The sequence below is a fragment of the Microplitis demolitor genome, chromosome 1 (assembly GCF_026212275.2).
Source record: "Microplitis demolitor isolate Queensland-Clemson2020A chromosome 1, iyMicDemo2.1a, whole genome shotgun sequence".
NCBI lineage: Eukaryota > Metazoa > Arthropoda > Insecta > Hymenoptera > Braconidae > Microplitis > Microplitis demolitor.
The window spans coordinates 5,446,281-5,466,016 of record NC_068545.1 but is presented as its reverse complement, the minus strand read 5'-3'; the positions used below and the strand labels follow the sequence as shown (position 1 = coordinate 5,466,016).

Below are 19,736 nucleotides of genomic sequence, written 5' to 3'. Positions count from 1 at the left end.
CGGAGTAATATAGATTTTTTGAAATTCGGATACACTCAGAAGTAGAGTTTCAGTATTAAAATAAACTTCATTAGGGGGGATTTTACTCCAAGGAGATTACCCGAGTCAAAAAAGTCGGATTTAAGTCTTGAAGTTCTCAATGGTTTTTGAGGATCAATTTAGAATTTTAAGATTGACAACAGTGTAGAAAGTTAGCCTAGTTTAGTCCTCAAAGTAGTAGTTACGACCAATTTTACCACTTTGAGGACTAAACTGTATTAAAGACTCAAAATATTCAAAACATACAGGAATAATTTTATCCAGATTTGAACCTCAAAAATCTTATTCGACGTATTCTCTCCCCTTCCTGTTCTATAAAAAATTTCAAAAGTCCGAACTATAACTTTTCATTCGTTGAGACTTTTGAGGTCTTAGTTATAATTTAAAACCGATAAATTATTCGTATTTAGACCTCATAGTTCTCATTAAGGCTTTTGAGTACTAAACTATAATTTGTTTTTTGACTCAGGTAAATTAAAAGTACACTCGGATTTAATCCGCGATTACTCCGAAAATTTTTTAGTGCAATAGCATAATTTTGAAAATTTACTTATTTGCTTTTGTGAAAAAATATTTTTCCGAAATAAGGCTGCAATTTAAATTTGAAAGAAAAAATTCATCCAAATTTGAGGAGAGATTTCAACAGAAATGAAAACAAAATTATTTCGGTTGAGTTTGAGTGAAAAATTATCATTTTTTGTATAATTGAAGGAAGTAAATTAGAAAAAAAAATTTAAGAACATTAGCTCAGAAAAATTTCACAGAATTTAAATTTTTTAATGTTCGAAATGGTTTTAACGTTTATCAAAAAATTTCATGTGTCGAAATTTTTTTCTATTAAACTGTAAAAAATTCACAACAAATGTTCCTATGGGTGCATAGTAACACCGAACTATAAAAAAACTGGAACAAAATTTATGTGTCCCATAGTAAACGTATGCGCAGAGTACACGATTGCGGCTTTTGCGCATACGTTTACTATGGGACACTTGTAAATTTTGTACCAGTTTTTTTATAGTTCGGTGTTACTATGCACCCATAGGAACATTTGTTGTGAATTTTTCACAGTGTACGAATTTTACATTAATTTATAAAAGCAAGTGACTATTTACAATAAAATTCAAAAATATTGAGAATTATTTTTTACTATCTTGTAAAATTGAGCTAAAAATTTATTACTTCAATATTATTTTTGACTTCTGACAAAAAAAAAATAATTATTAATATTTTTCAATTACCTCAATCTCTATATATATTATATATATTTAAATATTATTCGTTTTTTTTTTTTGTAGTAATTTAATGTCGACTATCATTAATAAATATTTTTTTTTGTTACAGTCGTAAAAATTCGATCGTCCTCAGAACGCAGTTATCAGTGCGAGTCCATACAATAATTGGTAAGTATTATTTATTTATTAACTAGTATTTATTTATCTTGACATTGATTGATTTAAAAAGTAAAGTAGATAAGATATATAAACGTTAACTTTCACACGATAATCGACAAACAAGAAACGTTTATTTGAACATCCTCAATTACAACAGTTGAGTTGAATCGATATTTAGCCTCACTCCCTTTACTTATTCGCGCTCTTGTTGAATATAATAATAGTAGTAGTGTTAGTATTGGTGCTTGTGATGGTCGTGATGGTGTCGGGGTACTGGTACACCAGCAGTGGTACTGCTGGTTTACTGTGTAGCTCAGTACACTCAGTACTATACTACTCAATTCCTCCTCCGGACTGGCTGATATACAGTTCACCGAGGAGATTGCTCGATTAAGCAGCTGCGGCAGGAGGATCACTCGAGCATAACGGTACGTGTGTACGACGCAGATTGGCTCCCTTGTTCTCTCGACACTTGGACTGGACTTTTCATGCAGTTCCGTTTCATTCAACTACTACTATATATATCATAAACTAATACATATTTATATACATATGTATTGGACGGAATTTGATTATTGAATATTAAATAATATTCAAATTTTGCGGTATCAGGTATCTGATGCTATGCAAATCCGTTTATTTTTTTATGTCTCTATTATATAGGATAAGGCCAGCCAGTATTGCGATTGCCATTCAAAAAAATTATTTCATTACCAGGCAAAATGGAGAAGTTTATTAATGGAGAAAGATTGTTTTTAGTAAAATTTAGCAATATGGTAATCTGCGATTTTATTAAAATAAGAAATATAACAAGGAATTTGTATTAAAAATAACCCGAGTTTGAAATTTGAATCGGTTATTTGAGAAACCCCATAAGTCAGGAAACAAAATTTTTTAGGAAATACAAAAAACGTTTTTCTGGGAAAACTTGCAATGGAAATAATAAATAAATAGTTGAAGAGAATAATGTTTGCGTCTCTGAAAAATATTCAAACAAGAAAAATTCAATTTTTTAATTGAAACTACTTAAAAAAATTATTTAAAGTTGATTGACTTATGGGGTTTCTCAACTAAACGGAAGAAAAAGTTATAAAATCATTGTTTTTTTATTTTTTTCCACTCAAACAATTTATTAGACTGATAAAATGAAGTATAAAATATGTATTTAAACTCTGAAACTCAGAAATTACAAAAAATAATAATTAATTTAAGTATTTTAATTACTCATATTATTTTTTTTTCCAAAAAAAGCGCGAATTTAAAAAAAGAAAAAAAAATATATTTCTATAAAACTAAAACTGCATATGTTTATTTGAAAAACCCCATAAGTCATTAATTTATGGGGTTTTTCAATAAAATGAAATTTCTGTCACCCCGTTAATTGTTTTTTAAATACTTATTTGATGGATATTTTTATTAATTTCTATGGGGGGACATCCAAAGACCTCAAAAATGTAAAACCAATTTCGAAAAAACATGGAGTTTGTCAAATAAACGATTCATGAAGCGTCGCGTATTTAACAATTGAAGGGTGTTGAATTAACGCAATGTCATTATTTTGTTTGACCATTTTCAATCGATTTATTTCTATCACTAGATAAATTTTATTCAACACGAAATTTATATTTTATTAATGGTACTTTCGGACCGACACTTAATTTATGTTAATTTGTTAAAGTAATATATGAAAAATGGTGACTTTACACTCGTCAAGGGTTAAAAATATTTTCTCTGTCCTCTTTACGCGAAAAGTACAACACTGGTTGTATATATATATTATATATATGACGTTTCGATGATATCGGCTGGATATTGTCATAGAAAAAGTATGTGGATTATTCAGAAGATAATTTAATTTAAATAATTTGTCCGAATAATAACAGCAGGATACAATTAGCATTCAATAAAAAAAGTGACACTTAATTTTTATTTCATAAGCCGGTAATTCAAAATCATAAACTAACTTCTTAAGTGTACACTATACTCAACATAATTACTCATTAAAATAAAAAAAATTATTAAATTATTTTTTATTTAATTAATTAGTTAATAGTTGTTCTTCATATATTAATATAAAGTATCAAAATAATGTTTTTAATATTAGTAAGATTTTTAAATTTATTTTTCCCGGGTAAAAATAACAAAAAAATTTAAAGATTAATATTCAACTCATGTAACAGTTGATATTTAAAATATGATAAAAGTTACAATTGAATTACAGATAAATTTTGTTCAAGCGGACGTTTTTAAAGTTACATTAAAAATTATTGCAAAGCGTTTTTCAACACGCGATTTGTGTTTGTTCTTTTTAACAAAATTTATTACCGTGTAAGACTTAACGTACCCAATTTCGCTTGTCCCTCTTCTATTAATTAATAATGAACACGATCTATGTTTATATTAAGAAAATTTATTAAAAGCTCTTTACATAAAGTATAATTTAATGGTAGATGTAGCAATAGTGAATTAAGGAACAAAATAAACCCAGAGGTTAAGAAAAAGGAAAAGTAAAAGAAAAAGTAAAAAAAGTATAAGCATTAGCAAGGGACTCAGTATTACTTCCAGACCATGTCGCAGAAGAACATTTAATTTTCACGATAAGGAGATAACCTAGGGAAGATGCAGAGTGTGTACTACTCCATCTAAACGTTCGAGATACGAATTAACCTGCTAGATTTCCCAAGATATTCATTGTTCACACGGTCTCAGTCCATGAGTACCTTGGGTCCTTGCTAAAAATTTATTAGTCGCTTACGTAAATAAATAATTGAATCCATAAATTAATTACCGGTTTGTAAAAATAGTGGAATGTTAATTATTATCGGTGTATTTACTTCATAGTCGGAGGAAATATATAATGATAATAAAAGAAATAAATAAATTATCAGTATATCGAAGTAATCATTGAATTTGCACCCGCCTATTTGCAATTTAAATATCCGCAATAAAATCCACGCACGCGAATCCCATTTAATTAATGTAAATATTCACTGTACATACGTGTTGTTCACACGTCAATAGAAATAGAATAATTGCAATACTTTGACAACTTTTTTTTTTTTGAAAGTCAAATATTTATTTGATTGTTCGATTACAAATTTTTTCGTGTAAGGTAAATGCCCCTATAACCGCTCACTTTATATTGGAGTGAGATGAAATTACTCAATATAAATTAATAAATAAAATGAAAAACCTTTTTTTTTTATAGTTATTTTTTAAAGTTTCGAGTATTAGAATAAAATTTTAGTTTGAAGAATAATCTTGATAATTAATTATTATTAATTTTTTAAATAAGGTCCTTGAGTGTACCCATAGTCGCTCACTAAAAGTTGTCATGTACCATTATTTAGATTCACAAATAATTATTTATCAATAATAATATTTTTAGTTGAAATTTTTCTTTATAAAAATTATAAAAAAACGCATTAAACAGTTCAATCATTTATTTGAAAAACCCCATGAGTCATGTTTTTCGAAATGGGGTTTTTTTCATTTTTGGGTTTTCTAGATGTCCCTCCATAGAAATTAATAAAAATATCCATCAAACAGTGTTTAAAAAACAATTAACGGGGTGAAAGAAATTTCATTTTATTGAGAAACCCCATAAATCAATTACTTATGGGGTTTTTCAAATAAACATATGCAGTTTTTGTTTTATAGAAATAATTTTTTCTTTTTTATTTAAAATTCGCGCTTTTTTTGAAAAAAAAAAATAATATGACTAATTAAAATATTTTAATTAATTATTATTTTTTGTAATTTCTGGGTTTCAGAGTTTAAATATATATTATATACTTCATTTTATCAGTCTAATAAATTATTTGAGTGGAAAAAAATAAAAAAACAATGATTTTATAACTTTTTCTTCCGTTCGGTTGAGAAACCCCATAAGTTTATTAACTTTAAATAATTTTTTTAAGTAGTTTCAATTAAAAAATTGAATTTTTCTTGTTTGAATATTTTTCAGAGACGCAAACATTATTCTCTTCAATTATTTATTTACTATTTCAATGTCAAGTTTTTCCAGGCAAATATTTTTTGTGTTTCCTGAAAAATTTTGTTTTCTTGACTTATGGGGTTTCTCAAATAAACGATTCAGTTAAATCGAGCGACTAATGGTACCCAGCGGGTATGGGGGCTTTTACCTTAATTATTAAATAAAATAATTAAATGAAATAATTTATCATTTTCCAGGTTAATTCATTTCGTCATAAATGATGACAAAAAATGAAAATTTTCAATTATTAAAAAAAATTTTTCTTCTCAAAAATTTTCATTCAAAAAATTAGTATGAAAAAATTTTTTAATTACGGGTACTCGAAAATAAATGGAATGAGTAAAAAAATAGATAATTAAAAATAATTAATCAATTACCAAAAATTATTTGTCTACTAATTAAATTTTTTTATTTTTGTGTTTGCTTATTAATTATGATATATAATTAATTAATATAAATATAATATAAATTACTGATAATTATTGTTATTACCGTTAGATAATTAAAGTATTTATCGTCTGAATAAATTGAGAAAAAAAAAGAGATTGAAATTCTGTTCAACACTGAATAATATTCTATTATAAGACCTCATGAAAAATGTGATAATAATGACATGACGGATTTTAACACGTGGGTCAATGTGGTCAAGGGCTCGATTCTGAGCCTAAGGGCCTTACGACCGCTATTTAACAGCCGGTTCTCGACATATTTTTTTTTTATTCATTTTACCTCTACCCGTTCTCCAACCTTCTAATTACTATACTTTCTGTTGCTACGCTATATATCACATATATCACATATACATTTTATATTCTCATTCTCGATTGTTCATCGCAGACCACAAGGTTTTTATTCACAAACAATCTATTCAGAAATCTAATAATAAATTAACTACTATTCTATTTATTTAATATACTTATATATATAACTTCTGTCAAAGTCACTAAAATTTATTTTCAAAGAATTTTTGGCTTTTATAAAAAATCTATTCAAAAAAATAAAAGATAATTTATTATTTATTAAAAATCAAAAGTTTTTTTTGTAACCAGTTTTATTCATTTGCTTTCTACTTTTTTATTTTTTTAATAATTTTAATGACCAGAAATATTTTTGGAACATCAAAACAATTCAAATTAATTATTTCAAATTTGGCGCCAATTTTTTTCTTATAAAATCTAAACTAAGGGTTTTAAAACTTAGTTTAAAAAAAAAAAATTATGATCTTTGTTCAATTTTAAAAAATTATCATAATTTTATCGGAAAATTATTTTCAAATTATGATACTGAAATTAATGATAGTAAAGTTAGCAGACATTTGAAATTAAAAAAAATTTTTTTTTAACAGATAAATAGTGAAAAAAATTATTTTTCAAAAAATGCACATGTAAAAAATTTCACAAACTATGCCTGCAATTTTCAAAATTTATATTTTTGTTAAAAAAAAAACAAAAAATTTTTAAATGTCTACAAACCTTATTATGATCCTGAAGTTAGCAGACAATTTAAAATTTTTGAATTTTTTTTTCAACACTCAGAGACAAAAAAAAATATTTTTAAAAAAATACACATGTAGAAAATTAAAAAAACTAGAGGTGCAATTTAATGAAATATTTTTATTTTTATTATTTATCATTTTTTTAAAAATTCAAAAACTATTAGACGTCTGCTAAATTCAGTATCATACCTTATTGTGATCTGAAGTTAGCCGCCGTCTAATAATTTTTGGAATTTATTCAAAATGATAAATTATAAAAAAAAAAATATTTTTAAAAAATGCACTTATAGATTTTAAAATTTCCTACATGTGCATATTTTTAGATTTTTTTTTTGTAATCAATTTGTTGAAAAAAAAAAACAAATCCAAAAATTGTTAGTAGTCTGCTAACTTCAGGAGCATTTAAAATTTATTTTAAAAAAATAACGGAATGAAATATTTCGTTATTTTATAATTTTAGTAGGAAGTCTCTTTCAAGCTTTGAAATATAATTTTTTTCTTGTTTCTGTACACGGTAATACTAATGGTGTACACGGAGACAAGTTTAGAGTAAATATGCCTTCACTAATTATAATAAATTACCCTGAATTCGGGTAAACCTGAGACATGATTACTTAGTATTTTTTTGTTCCTAAGTATTACCCGCTTTTAAAGTAGAATATATTTTTTTATCGACTAAAAAATTTCCTTGTTTTTTTTTTATCTCGAATGCCCATGGGCGGGATTAGTCTAAATTGCGGGATAGAATTTTACTGAAAAAATCCACTTATTTTTAAAAAACTAAAAATTTAATTATTTCATTACGATTTATTATTTTTTTTTTTAATTTAATCCTAATTTCGAAAGTCAATTCAACCAGTCCAGAAATAAAAGCAAAACTAAAAAGTAATTTTAAATTATATAAAAGAAAAAAAAAAAATATATATATATATATATATATATAACATTATTATTATTATTATTATTATTATTATTTGCTACAAATTTATAATTATATTTGATAATAGAATTGTAAAGTTGTCGAGGTTATTGTAAAATATTAAATAACAACTAAAACGTTGGTAAATTTTCGTTACTCTCTTATTCCCGGTCATATATTTATATATAACGCTAAAAGTTATCTCTCTTACTCTCTTGTTAACTCAATTTATCTTCAGCCATTTCTGCATTATAACTTTGCTCTCTCCAAAATAATTTTGTTCGGATACTCTAAACAACCTCAAACTACCCTAAAGTACGCTAAATAATTACCTAGAGAATCTTAATAGTCCTAAATAAATTACATTATAATAAACACCCCATTGTGACGAAAAATTTTTATGAAACTCTTAATCATTGCCATTAAATTATTAATATATGCATACACTGTAAAAAAATTTCGAAGTGAACGTGAATTAAATCCAGAGTAAATGCGTAATAGATGACTTCTTATTTATTTAATCCCCTTGCAGTTAAATTCCTTCAGAGGGAGAGTTTATTTTAATTTCGAAACTCCGGTTCGGAGAGAATGTGGATTTCAAAAAAATTTAGATCTCTTTGAAATCACTTTGTTGTAAAAAAAACCCCCGAATTTACTCCGTATACGAAGTGATTTTTTTTTTTTTTGCATTGTATGAATTCCCTACCCCTTCAAATTTATTTATTTTCAAATAATCGGATCTACGACGAGCAAAATTTTTTTAATTCTATACAAGGCTTAGGTCAGGTTTTGTGCAGGTTTTTATAGATCTTAATAATAATTGAATCGCTTATTTGAGAAACCCCATAAGTCAAGAAAACAAAATTTTTCAGGAAACACAAAAAACATTTTTCTGGAAAAACTTGCCTTGAAATAATAAGTAAATAATTGAAGAGAATAATGTTAGCGTCTCTGAAAATATTCAAACAAGAAAAGTTTAATTTTTTAATTGAAACTACTTAAAAAAATGATTTAAAGTTAATAAACTTATGGGGTTTCTCAACCGAACGGAAGAAAAAGTTATAAAATCATTGTTTTTTTAAATTTTTTCCACTCAAATAATTTATTAGACTGATAAAATGAAGTATATAATATGTATTTAAACTCTGAAATTACAAAAAATAATAATTAATTTAAATATTTTAATTAGTCATATTATTTTTTTTTCAAAAAAAGCGCGAATTTTAAATAAAAAAGAAAAAATTATTTCTATAAAACTAAAACTGCATATGTTTATTTGAAAAACCCCATAAGTCATTGATTTATGGGATTTCTCAATAAAATAAAATTCCTGTCACCCCGTTAATTGTTTTTTTAACACTGATTTGATGGATATTTTTATTAATTTCTATGGGGGGGACATCCAAAGAATCCAAAAATGCAAAAAACCCAATTTCGAAAAAATATGACTTATGGGGTTTCTCAAATAATCGATTCAATTATATATAAAAAATCCGGGATTTATAACATAGATATTTTTATAATTTTTTTTTGTTTTAGACAGCTTAAAAAAAAAATAATTATTAAACGATTTGTACTTAAATAGCTCATGCGTATAAAGTGAATGAATAAAAACGGTAAACCCCAAAAAATTTCAGTATGTAAAAATTCGATCAGATTTAATTAATGTCATGCTTATACCCGTTTACTAATTGCACCGCGTCAGCGACTTTTAATGTAAATAAACGAGTGAATGTAATGAGCGTCAAACAATTCGAGTGGCATATATTACTGATTTCATTTATATACATATATCTATAATATATATACATATTTTTTTAATTTTAAATTTGAAATGTAAAGTTGGAATTGATAATTAACAAAATTGACTCCTATCTCTCTTTCTTTTTAATGTACTTCAGTACTTTCATTTAAAAAATATACATATTTCTACTTCATATATGTATTTAATCCAATTCAAAAATATCTATACATATTTTACTTAATTAATTTTTTTAATCAGTATTCATATTTTTCATTTATTAAATGAATTGTTAGATATTCCAGAACAAAAATATAAATCAATGTGAAGTTAATTAAATTATAAATTAATAAAATTTTTTTTGTAGAAATATTTAATAATAATAATAATATTTTTAAATTACAATATATTTTAACTGATATAATTATTAAAGGAGGTTATAAATTTTTTTCGTTAATAAGATAAAAATTCTCGTTTAACGATATTAAATTTCTAGCCACGTAATATTTGACCCTAAGAATAACGTGTAACTTTAAAATTAACTGGAATACCAAAAGCTGGAAAATTTATCGACTGATGATAGATCTTGGAGTAATTCATTTAAGTTTTACGGCAATTTACAACAAATTATCGTATGTTTTTTTTTTTTTTTTTTTTTTTTTTTTTTTTTTTTTCTATCATAAAAATTATTTTTTTTCACCAGCAGAAGCAAGTCCTAATATTTATATAAAATAATAATAGTAATAGTTTCTTTAGCAAATTTGCTATTTGTTCACAAATTCAAGTGCAAGTAATAATAACAATAGCAATAATAACAATATTATACACGCTGGAAAAAAAGGGGTAAAATACTACCCATCTTAGCGAAGTAATTTTTCCTGTGTTTACATTTTAATGATTCTCATTCTTGTATAATAACTTTTCCTATTGAAAATGGTAAGCATTCTTACCTAGATGGTTACTATTACTCATATGGGGGATGGTACCCGGGTCAAAATATCTGACTTCAATCTAGCCTCATCGAACCCAAGTAAGTCTCATTCCAGCCTCACTGTGTAAAAAAAGCATTTTGAGCCTCAAATGATACTCAAAAATCCTCAATAAGCCTCAATGAGCTTCAAATGACCCTACACTGTGAAAAATTCCCATTAAATTTAACTATGGGTGCATTGTAACCCCGGGCCATAAGAAAACTGGTACAAAATTTACAAGTGTCCCATAGTAAACGGTATGCGCAGACGACACGATTGGTACCTATGCGCATAAGTTTACTATGGAACAATTGTAAATTTTGTACCAGTTTTCTTATGGTCCGGGGTTACAATGCACCCATAGTTAAATTTGGAGGAAATTTTTCACAGAGTAGTCTCGACTATGTAATTTAAATTCGATAAGTATTATTTGGCTTTGATAGGTCCACCGAAAAATTTCAAATTAAAGAAAAAAGTAAATTAGAATTTAAAGGACTAATGCAAGAGTTGGGAATAGGACATACATAGAATACTTAGTTTTTAATCAGGAATTCAAGAATTTATCTTACCAAATGAGAATTAATAGTTTTTATAGGTTCTAAAAAGATGTTAAATTTTTATTTTTTTAAATCCATAGGAATTAATATACTGTAAAAAGAGCAGTGTTAAAAATGGATTCATTTTAACTCCACCCGGTGTAAAAATGAAATTACACCAGTGTAGGAGGAGTAATTCACTGGTGTTAAAAATACCGGTGTAAAAACGGGGTAAACTGCGTCTGTTTGGAGAATGAACTTCAAAAATTATAAAACACAAAAAATGTCAGTTCTTTATGAAAATTAATAAAAAATATCATTTATTAACAAGTATAGTGATTGAGTAAGTTAAAATATTCACAAAATAAAATATTTTAACACCCGTAAAGAATATCTACACCGGTGGCGCCGTTTTCAGTGTTGAAATTTAACACCGCTTGAACTTACCCCGGTAATTTTTTACAGTGTAAGAGTATAAAGTATGGAAAATACTTATTTAGGTCCGCTTAAGAATGCCAAGTACTAAAATAGGTATATTCAAGTATATTGAATACTTAAAGCGAAGCTCAATTTCGACTTGGGATAGCTCGGTTCTGGAGTTTTTGTAAAATTTCTAAGTTTTGAATGCTGTAATTTATCATAATTGAGCTGCAGTAATCTAAATGCGGTCCAACTATGCTTTTATATCATAGGAACAATAATAATAATAATAATAATAATAATAATAATAATAATAATAATAATAATAATAATAATAATAATAATAACAATAATAGTAATAATAATAAGAATAATAACAATAATAGTAATAATAATAATAAGAATAATAATAATAATAATAATAATAATAATAATAATAATAATAATAATAATAATAATAATAATAATAATAATAATAATAATAATAATAACAATAATAATTATAATAATAATAATAATAATAATGATAATAATAATAATAATAATAATAATAATAATAATAATAATAATAATAATAATAACAATAACAACAACAGCAATAATAACAATAACAATAATAATAATAATAATAATAATAATAATAATAATAATAATAATAATAATAATAATAATAATAACAAAGAAAAGTAACATTAAACATGGGTAAATAAAATGAATATTTATTTTAATTTAACCATTAAAAGACATCTGCTCACAAGACATCTGAATAATTATTGTAATAAACGGTTTGTTTTGTTTTTACAGAGAAATTGTTGAACAGCGAAGGCCGTGAACTGAGACGTGCACTCTTCTCTCTCAAGCAGATCTTCCAGGTGAGTTTCACTGCGGCTATTTTTAAACGCGACTTGTTCTTTACTCGCCCCCACGTCTCATATGTTATCTCTTTCTCTCAAGTCCCTTTTATATACACACGCACACTTATGCACACACTTGTACAAAGTCTTTATAACGTTATCTATACAACAGTACCTTAACTCTCTCCATATACTCTTTAGCATCCTCGTCTCTCATCCCATCGTTTCTCATATTTTTTATTCTTCATCCAGCTTTTCTTCTCCTCATTCGCTTAGCTGGTTTGCCCGAGTAAATATTTGTGAGGCGACAGCACGACCATTTTCTTTTGCATTCTACCGTCATCCGTTTTCTTTCCCATCCAATGAATGTAAAAAAAAAACACATTTTCTTCTTTTTTGTTATTACTGTTATCTCATATAGTAAGAATTTAAAACTTATATTTTAAAAAGTAATTAATGAAAAACAAAGAGGGTTTAATTCTACCCAGAATTTTTAATTTATTATTAAAGTAGAAAGAGATTTTTAAATTTTACTTGTTAACGATATTGAGAGAAGCTATGTAATGTAATTGTAAATTAATATCTTAAGCAATTAATAGTTGATAACGTAATATCCAATTCTCGGTAGAATCTCATGGGACATGTCCAATGTTAACATTTAATCTGACGCCTTAATCCGCGATTTAATCGAATTTTCGCGGGTTCGACGTACCGCCTGAAATTCCAATACTACTACTACAACCTATAATAATCCGATATATATATATATACATATAATAGTACTATATAGTTAAGGGAAGAAAGGGAATTGTAGAGAAAGCTGACGAGTACGGATTTGGTGAGATCGAATCGATGGATTTCTGAGTATAGTATTGTACAATATATATGTATATATATATGGGGGTGGTTAAGTTGGTGGAATTGGAAAGAGATGGGTGGAGAAGAACAGGAGTTCTCCATCTCGAATGCTTGTAGAATTTCGTGATTTTCTCAACAATTCGTGCGGCTATCCCGAGTAAAGAGAAAGAGAATACCAATATTATAAAGTTCAACTACAATTCTTGAGCTTCAATTATGTCATTTTTTTTTTTTTTTATTATTGCTTGCCCCTCGTTTTCTCATCGTTCATTTATTTACATTCTGTGAGTTTTTTTCCGCCGTTTACCAATTTTGACTTTTATTTCTATTTCTTTTTTTTTTTAACTCTTAACTGTATCGCTTATGAAGCAATAAGAAAAGAAGTTAATAATCAGGGCAAGTAATGGTATTATTTTACCGTTATTATTTAATGGGCATCGATACTTAAATTTCGTTACTGCGTAACCTACATTTCAAAAATTTTACCCGGGCCTCAAATTCTTGAATGACTCCAATTAAATATGATACAGTAATAAGAAAAAAAAAAAAAAGATATTTTAAATTTGATTTCGAATATTTGGTAATTTAAAATATTATCTGTCATATTAAAATCATTTAGGGACTGGGTAAAACGGGCCATCGAAAATTAATACCTATTACTATCTCAATTGAATCGTTTATTTGAGAAACCCCATAAGTCATGTTTTTTCGAAATTTGGTTTTTTACATTTTTGGGATCTTCAGATGTCCCCCTCATAGAAATTAATAAAAATATCCATCAAATTAGTGTTTAAAAAACAATTAACGGGGTGAAAAAAATTTCATTTCATTGAGAAACCCCATAAATCAATGACTTATGGGGTTTTTCAAATAAACATATGCAGTTTTTGTTTTATAGAAATAATTTTTTCTTTTTTATTTAAAATTCGCGCTTTTTTTGAAAAAAAAAAAAATAATATGACTAATTAAAATATTTTAATTAATTATTATTTTTTGTAATTTCTGGATTTCAGAGTTTAAATACATATTATATACTTCATTTTATCAGTCTAATAAATTATTTGAGTGGAAAAAAATAAAAAAACAATGATTTTATAACTTTTTCTTCCGTTCGGTTGTGAAACCCCATAAGTCAATCAACTTTAAATAATTTTTTTAAGTAGTTTCAATTAAAAAATTGAATTTTTCTTGTTTGAATATTTTTCAGAGACGCTAACATTATTATCTTCAATTATCTATTTATTATTTCAATGGCAAGTTTTTCCAGAAAAATGTTTTTTGTATCTCCTGAAAAATTTTGTTTTCTTGACTTATGGGGTTTCTCAAATAAGCGATTCAGTTATTTTTAAAACTACCCGTTTAAGTCCGCCTTCTAAAAAAGTTTAATTTTAAATGAAATTTTTTTAAAAATTAAAATTTCTGTTATCGCATTTTATATCAGCAATCTCTAATTATTGAACGCTTTACTAAAATAAAAATTTCCAATCTCTTTAAATCATCTTGAATGTTTAAGTCCTTTCAATACAACCTATTTAATAATTATCTTAATTACACAACAAAAAAATAATTTTTTTAAAACAACTTCTCGTTATTTTTTTATTACAGGAGGATAAAGATCTAGTGCACGAGTTTGTACAAAATGACGGACTGGCATGTCTCATCAAGGTCGGCAACGAAGCAGACCAGAATTACCAGAATTATATACTCCGAGGTGAATACATTTATTGGAATATACTCTTAAAATTAGATATATATTTATATACAATATTTACATACAGTAAATGCAGCCTACGTAAGACTTTTTATCGCCCGTCATGCCATTAAACTTGTCTACACGGAACAGTACCTAGTTTATGCTTTAGAAGCATTTATTGGTTATTTGCCACGTGCAATTTCACCAGTTGAGCAACTATTAATTAAATTAAATAGTCCATCTCAAAGTTCACCAGCTCCTCGATCTTAGTCACAATTTCGGGTAAATCACTTCCAAGTTATAGATCCAGACTTAAGTGTATAAGCTTATTATTGGCTAGAAGATTCAAAGCCAACCATTTACGATCACTGGTTCAGTTCGGTTCGGTTCCTCCCACGTCAACTCACCCGACCTCTCGACGAGTTTCGTTTCGCGTAATTATAATCATAATCAATCTTGCTAATGGGATCATTTGAATTTCGTCCTATCAGACGTTTATAATTATTAATAAAACCTAGAGGTTTAAATCCATTTTTTGAATTTTTTTCCATTCATTTTAAATTTTTTCAATGAGGTTTCATAAAACTCTAATAGATTCCTATGGTTTCATGGCGCAACTTTCAAAAAATTTTGCGATAGCTTTTAATTCATCGGGCAGGTTTCAAAAATAATATTTTTGATTCAGAAGTCTAATATAAAAAAAATTTTTCAACTTTAAAATTTAAAACAGTATAAATATGAATAAGTACTTTATGTATCCTCTAAATTTGAATATGATCCACCGTCTAGTTTTTTAGAAAAAAAGATTTAAAAATGACGTTTTTAAAGTTCTTAGACACAGGCTCTTATGGCGCACAAGCTTCTGTCATGTCTTATTCGATTTTTTTCATTATTAACCTCTCAAGTTTAAGAAATAAAAAACCACATGCCATAAACTTTAATATTTTTAGAATATGATAAGATTTAAACAATATAGTGTTACCGTTGTAGTTATTTAAATAATTAAAGTTAAACTTCATTTTTTAATCTCGTTCATCGACAGAGATACATATTAGTGGGGGTTTTCCAACGTCGCGGAAGCAGCTCAGAGAAAAAACAAAGATAGAAATACATTAAAAAGAGAGACGAGATTAGAAATAAATTTTTCCCGCTTTAATTTGAATATCGATGTTTAAGAAATTAGAACGCGTTGCTGCCGCATCTTTTTATAAAACCATGAGTTAAAAATAACCAAGTAATTTCTTTACTTTCTTTCATTAAATAACTAATAATTATTAATTTATGAATTCGTTATGTTATTATAAATCAAAATAATGAATTTTTATAACTATTAGGAGAATTTTGCAAACAAAAAAATTCAAACACTACTTTGACTCACTAGTTTTGCTCGAACCTCCTTAATTGAGAAGTGGTGACCATTGAAAATTTTCAAAATAATGAAAAATTCTACTTTTATAATTTTTTAATGGAATAATTAAATTTAATTATGTTAAAAAAAAACATGAAGAAAAGGAAAGTGAGTTTGAATTTTGATTTTATAATAAACGATAATTTTTAACGATTTCATGAGTCAAAATTTTTTTTTGAAATCTACTTCCGTCTCACTGGCAGATTAAATGTCATGGCTACTGTTACTCGCAAGGATTTGAATAGAAAATTTAACGAGATGTTTATTGGAAAATGGAGTAATAATTAATAAATATGAAATATTTATGAGTTAAAAAATATCACCGTAGGTGTACATAGTACGTAGAATACATAGTTATTACCTCCAGCTGTTGTATGATGATAATTTATTGAATATTTCGTCACCGTAAAATGAGGCCAATTAATTTTGTAAAAAAATAATTACTGTAATTTTTGAAGTTAATTTACCAAAGTCAATTCATTATAATTAATATAGAGTAAAGGTGAGAAAAATTATGCCGCGGGGTGATGATACATCTAGTGAGTTATTATTTTAAGAATTTCAATTTTAATTATAAATCTTATAAATTACTATTTTGAAACCGCTAAATACTTTTTGGGTCGTTACTCGGGACAGCATAATTAATTTCCAAATATATAATGATAATATTTCATTGAATAATAAATAATTATGACATAAATTTCAATGGAAATTAATTCATTTTAATTGCGCACTTTTTTTTTTTTTTTATAAAATAATTAATAGTAATTATAAAATTAACGATAATGAACAAAAAAAAAGTCATTAAAAATTGCTCTTACTTCTGTGCTACTTCTTACATCATTTACAATTATTTTTAAAAAGAGGGTAAAATGGGCATCTTAAGAACTCGATCTCAATATTGTTTTTTTTTTTTTTTTGTTACCAAGTATTCGATATTAAAATGATCCCATTAAAAAAAGTGGGGCAAAATGGACCCACTAACAAAATTTTTTATTTGTATCGACAAAAAATGTAAGGGGTCTAATAGGGTGGCCCTAAAAACCGATTATTTTTTTTTTTTTTTTTTGAGTCTCTTATAAAAATTTGTTGGCTTACGATGTTTTAAGAAGCTTCTACCAAAAATTAGCTTGATAAAAAATTTTCAAGAGATCGCTCACGAATTTCGAAAATATCAAAAATGATCGAAATTTGATTTTTTTATTTCAAATTTTTTTCTTCCCCAAAATTTGAATATTTAAACCTCGCTCAAGAATTTTGAATGTTTCAGTGCTGTCTTTTGGACGTTTTCGAACGACCCTTGAATATTAATAATAAAGCTTCTCGATTTTTTCACCATCAATTTGCATCACAATCAATGAAAATATAACCCGAGAAATATAAATAATAAGTTATTTACATACTTTTTTATTTTTAAATTCAATTTTTAGGTTTTTACGCTTCTTCAAAACTTACCAAATTTTATTGTTTAAGACTGTTCTGTATATTTTTGGTTATGCAAAAGTTATATTTTAGTAAAATGACAATAATTGAGTTATAAAAAAATACAAAAACTTATTCAAAGTATTAGTTAGATATTATCAGTTAATATTCAAAATTCTGGAGCGCCGTTTAAATATTTAAATTTTGGGCCAAAATTTTCAGCAGTCATCAATTTATAAGTGTAAACTATTGTTGCCACGACAAAGAAAAAATTTATAAGTAAATATCCGAATTTCAATCATTTTTGATATTTTCAAAATTCGTGAGCGACCTCTTGATAATTTTTTATCGAGCTGATTTTTGGGGAGGCTTCTTAAAACATCGTGAGCCAAAAAATTTTCATAAGAGACTCGAAAAAAAAACTAGTCAGTTTTTTTCGGCCATCCTAGGGTCCAATTTTTTCCATCATGACAATTTTCTCTTCTTACTCAGCCAAAAAAAAATCAGTAATTTTTTGTTGTCTCCCATCCCTCTTAATTTTAACTTTTTTTAAAATAAAATAATTCAATAGCGATGTAATTGATATGGAATTAAAATGATCATAATTACCAACGAAATTGCAAGGTGATTAAATATTGATAAATTGTAACATCAATGCGTATAATATTTACAAATTATAATGCTTCGTTAATTAAATCTAGGACTAATCAGCTTTTACGTAATCACTCGTGGTTTGTGTAATGATAACGTTTGTAGTTTAAAGTCCGATTATCCGCATTCGAGCGAGCGACCGAGCGGACCACCGTTCGATTGCTGCCACCAACAGTCAGCTATATAATTGAGTGGATTTCGCGGGAGTGAATCGAGAAAATTATTTTAAATTATCTCTCGAATAACCGATTCATTTTCCACTCGATTAATCGCTCAGTTCTATTTGTATAATTACTAAAAAAGAAAAAAATATTTAATGTCTCATTATTTTTTTCATTTTGTTTCCTCACTGGGAGTTAAATGTCGCGAATTAAAGGCTCACACTGTTTTAATTTTTTTTTTTTAAATCCTTCATCCAGAAAAATACTGAATTTTTTTTTTTTCTTTCAAATAAAGACAAAGAGATTGTGTGCATAGAGTAACTGTCACTTTATTTAAAATGAAGTAATAAAAAAAAATAAACTATGAGGACAATGCCGAGTATTTTTTCATTTAATCGCGAGACGTGATGTATGAAATAACAAAAAGTATCAAGTATGACTACTCTACCATACTTTTTACAAGTATAACTACTTTACTAACATCTATATTGTTTATACACATATTTATATATACATATATATATATTTATAACTAGATACAGGTATAGACGTGTGTATACATTTCACCCTTCATAAATCTTAAGCGACGTGGGTCAGAAGTGGGAACGCGGCAGCACAGGAGTAGAGTCCAAGTGAGACGAGCAAGAGTTAACAGCACGCACAAGTAGTTCGAAAGAGATAGTGAAGGGAAAAGAGGCTGCTGAGAGGTGACAAGAGGGTGTGAGGATAAGGATAAAACTCGGGCTCGGGAACTGGAGAGGCTGCTGTAAAAGCGACTATAACAAATGGGCTGGAACTTGTATACGTAGCGTAGTTTAATTAAAGTTACTTCGTCCGGCGGTAGCATGCTGCAATTTAGAAAAGTAAAAAACCAGTAAAAAAATTTAGACCAACCCCTTCGCGCGATAGAATGACTCAACCTCCTCTTGATTCTCATTCTCGTCCTCGTCCTCGTCCTCATTCTCGGGTTCGGGCTCATACACTTGGTTCTCTGCTTGTTCCAGCCTCCACAGCTACCGTTCCGCCTCGTCGTCCTTTCCTCGTGCTCAGGGTGTGCATTGATTAAGCCGTGAAATAATTCACACTCCTCTTCCTATATCCCACCCGCGGAGGAGAACTATAAGCGTGCTTTCATCGCGATAATTATTATGCCGCTGTTATATATATGGGGACTGGATAT

General features: G+C 26.9%; 1 protein-coding gene across 7 annotated transcripts in view; it reads left to right on the top strand.

Annotated features, from left to right (window-relative positions):
• LOC103576860 (FH1/FH2 domain-containing protein 3) overlaps positions 1-19,736 on the top strand; it is a 167,818-nt gene that overhangs the window by 111,984 nt on the left and 36,098 nt on the right. For all 7 annotated transcript variants that reach the window (XR_008404178.1, XR_001345409.2, XR_001345411.2 and 4 more), the window contains 3 exons: positions 1,381-1,439; positions 12,314-12,381; positions 14,827-14,932. Coding sequence is in view for 4 of the 7 variants with exons in the window: in XM_053741665.1 (XP_053597640.1) it covers positions 1,381-1,439; positions 12,314-12,381; positions 14,827-14,932 (233 nt within the window). In the remaining 3 variants the exon portion in view is untranslated. The remainder of the gene's footprint in view (positions 1-1,380; positions 1,440-12,313; positions 12,382-14,826; positions 14,933-19,736) is intronic.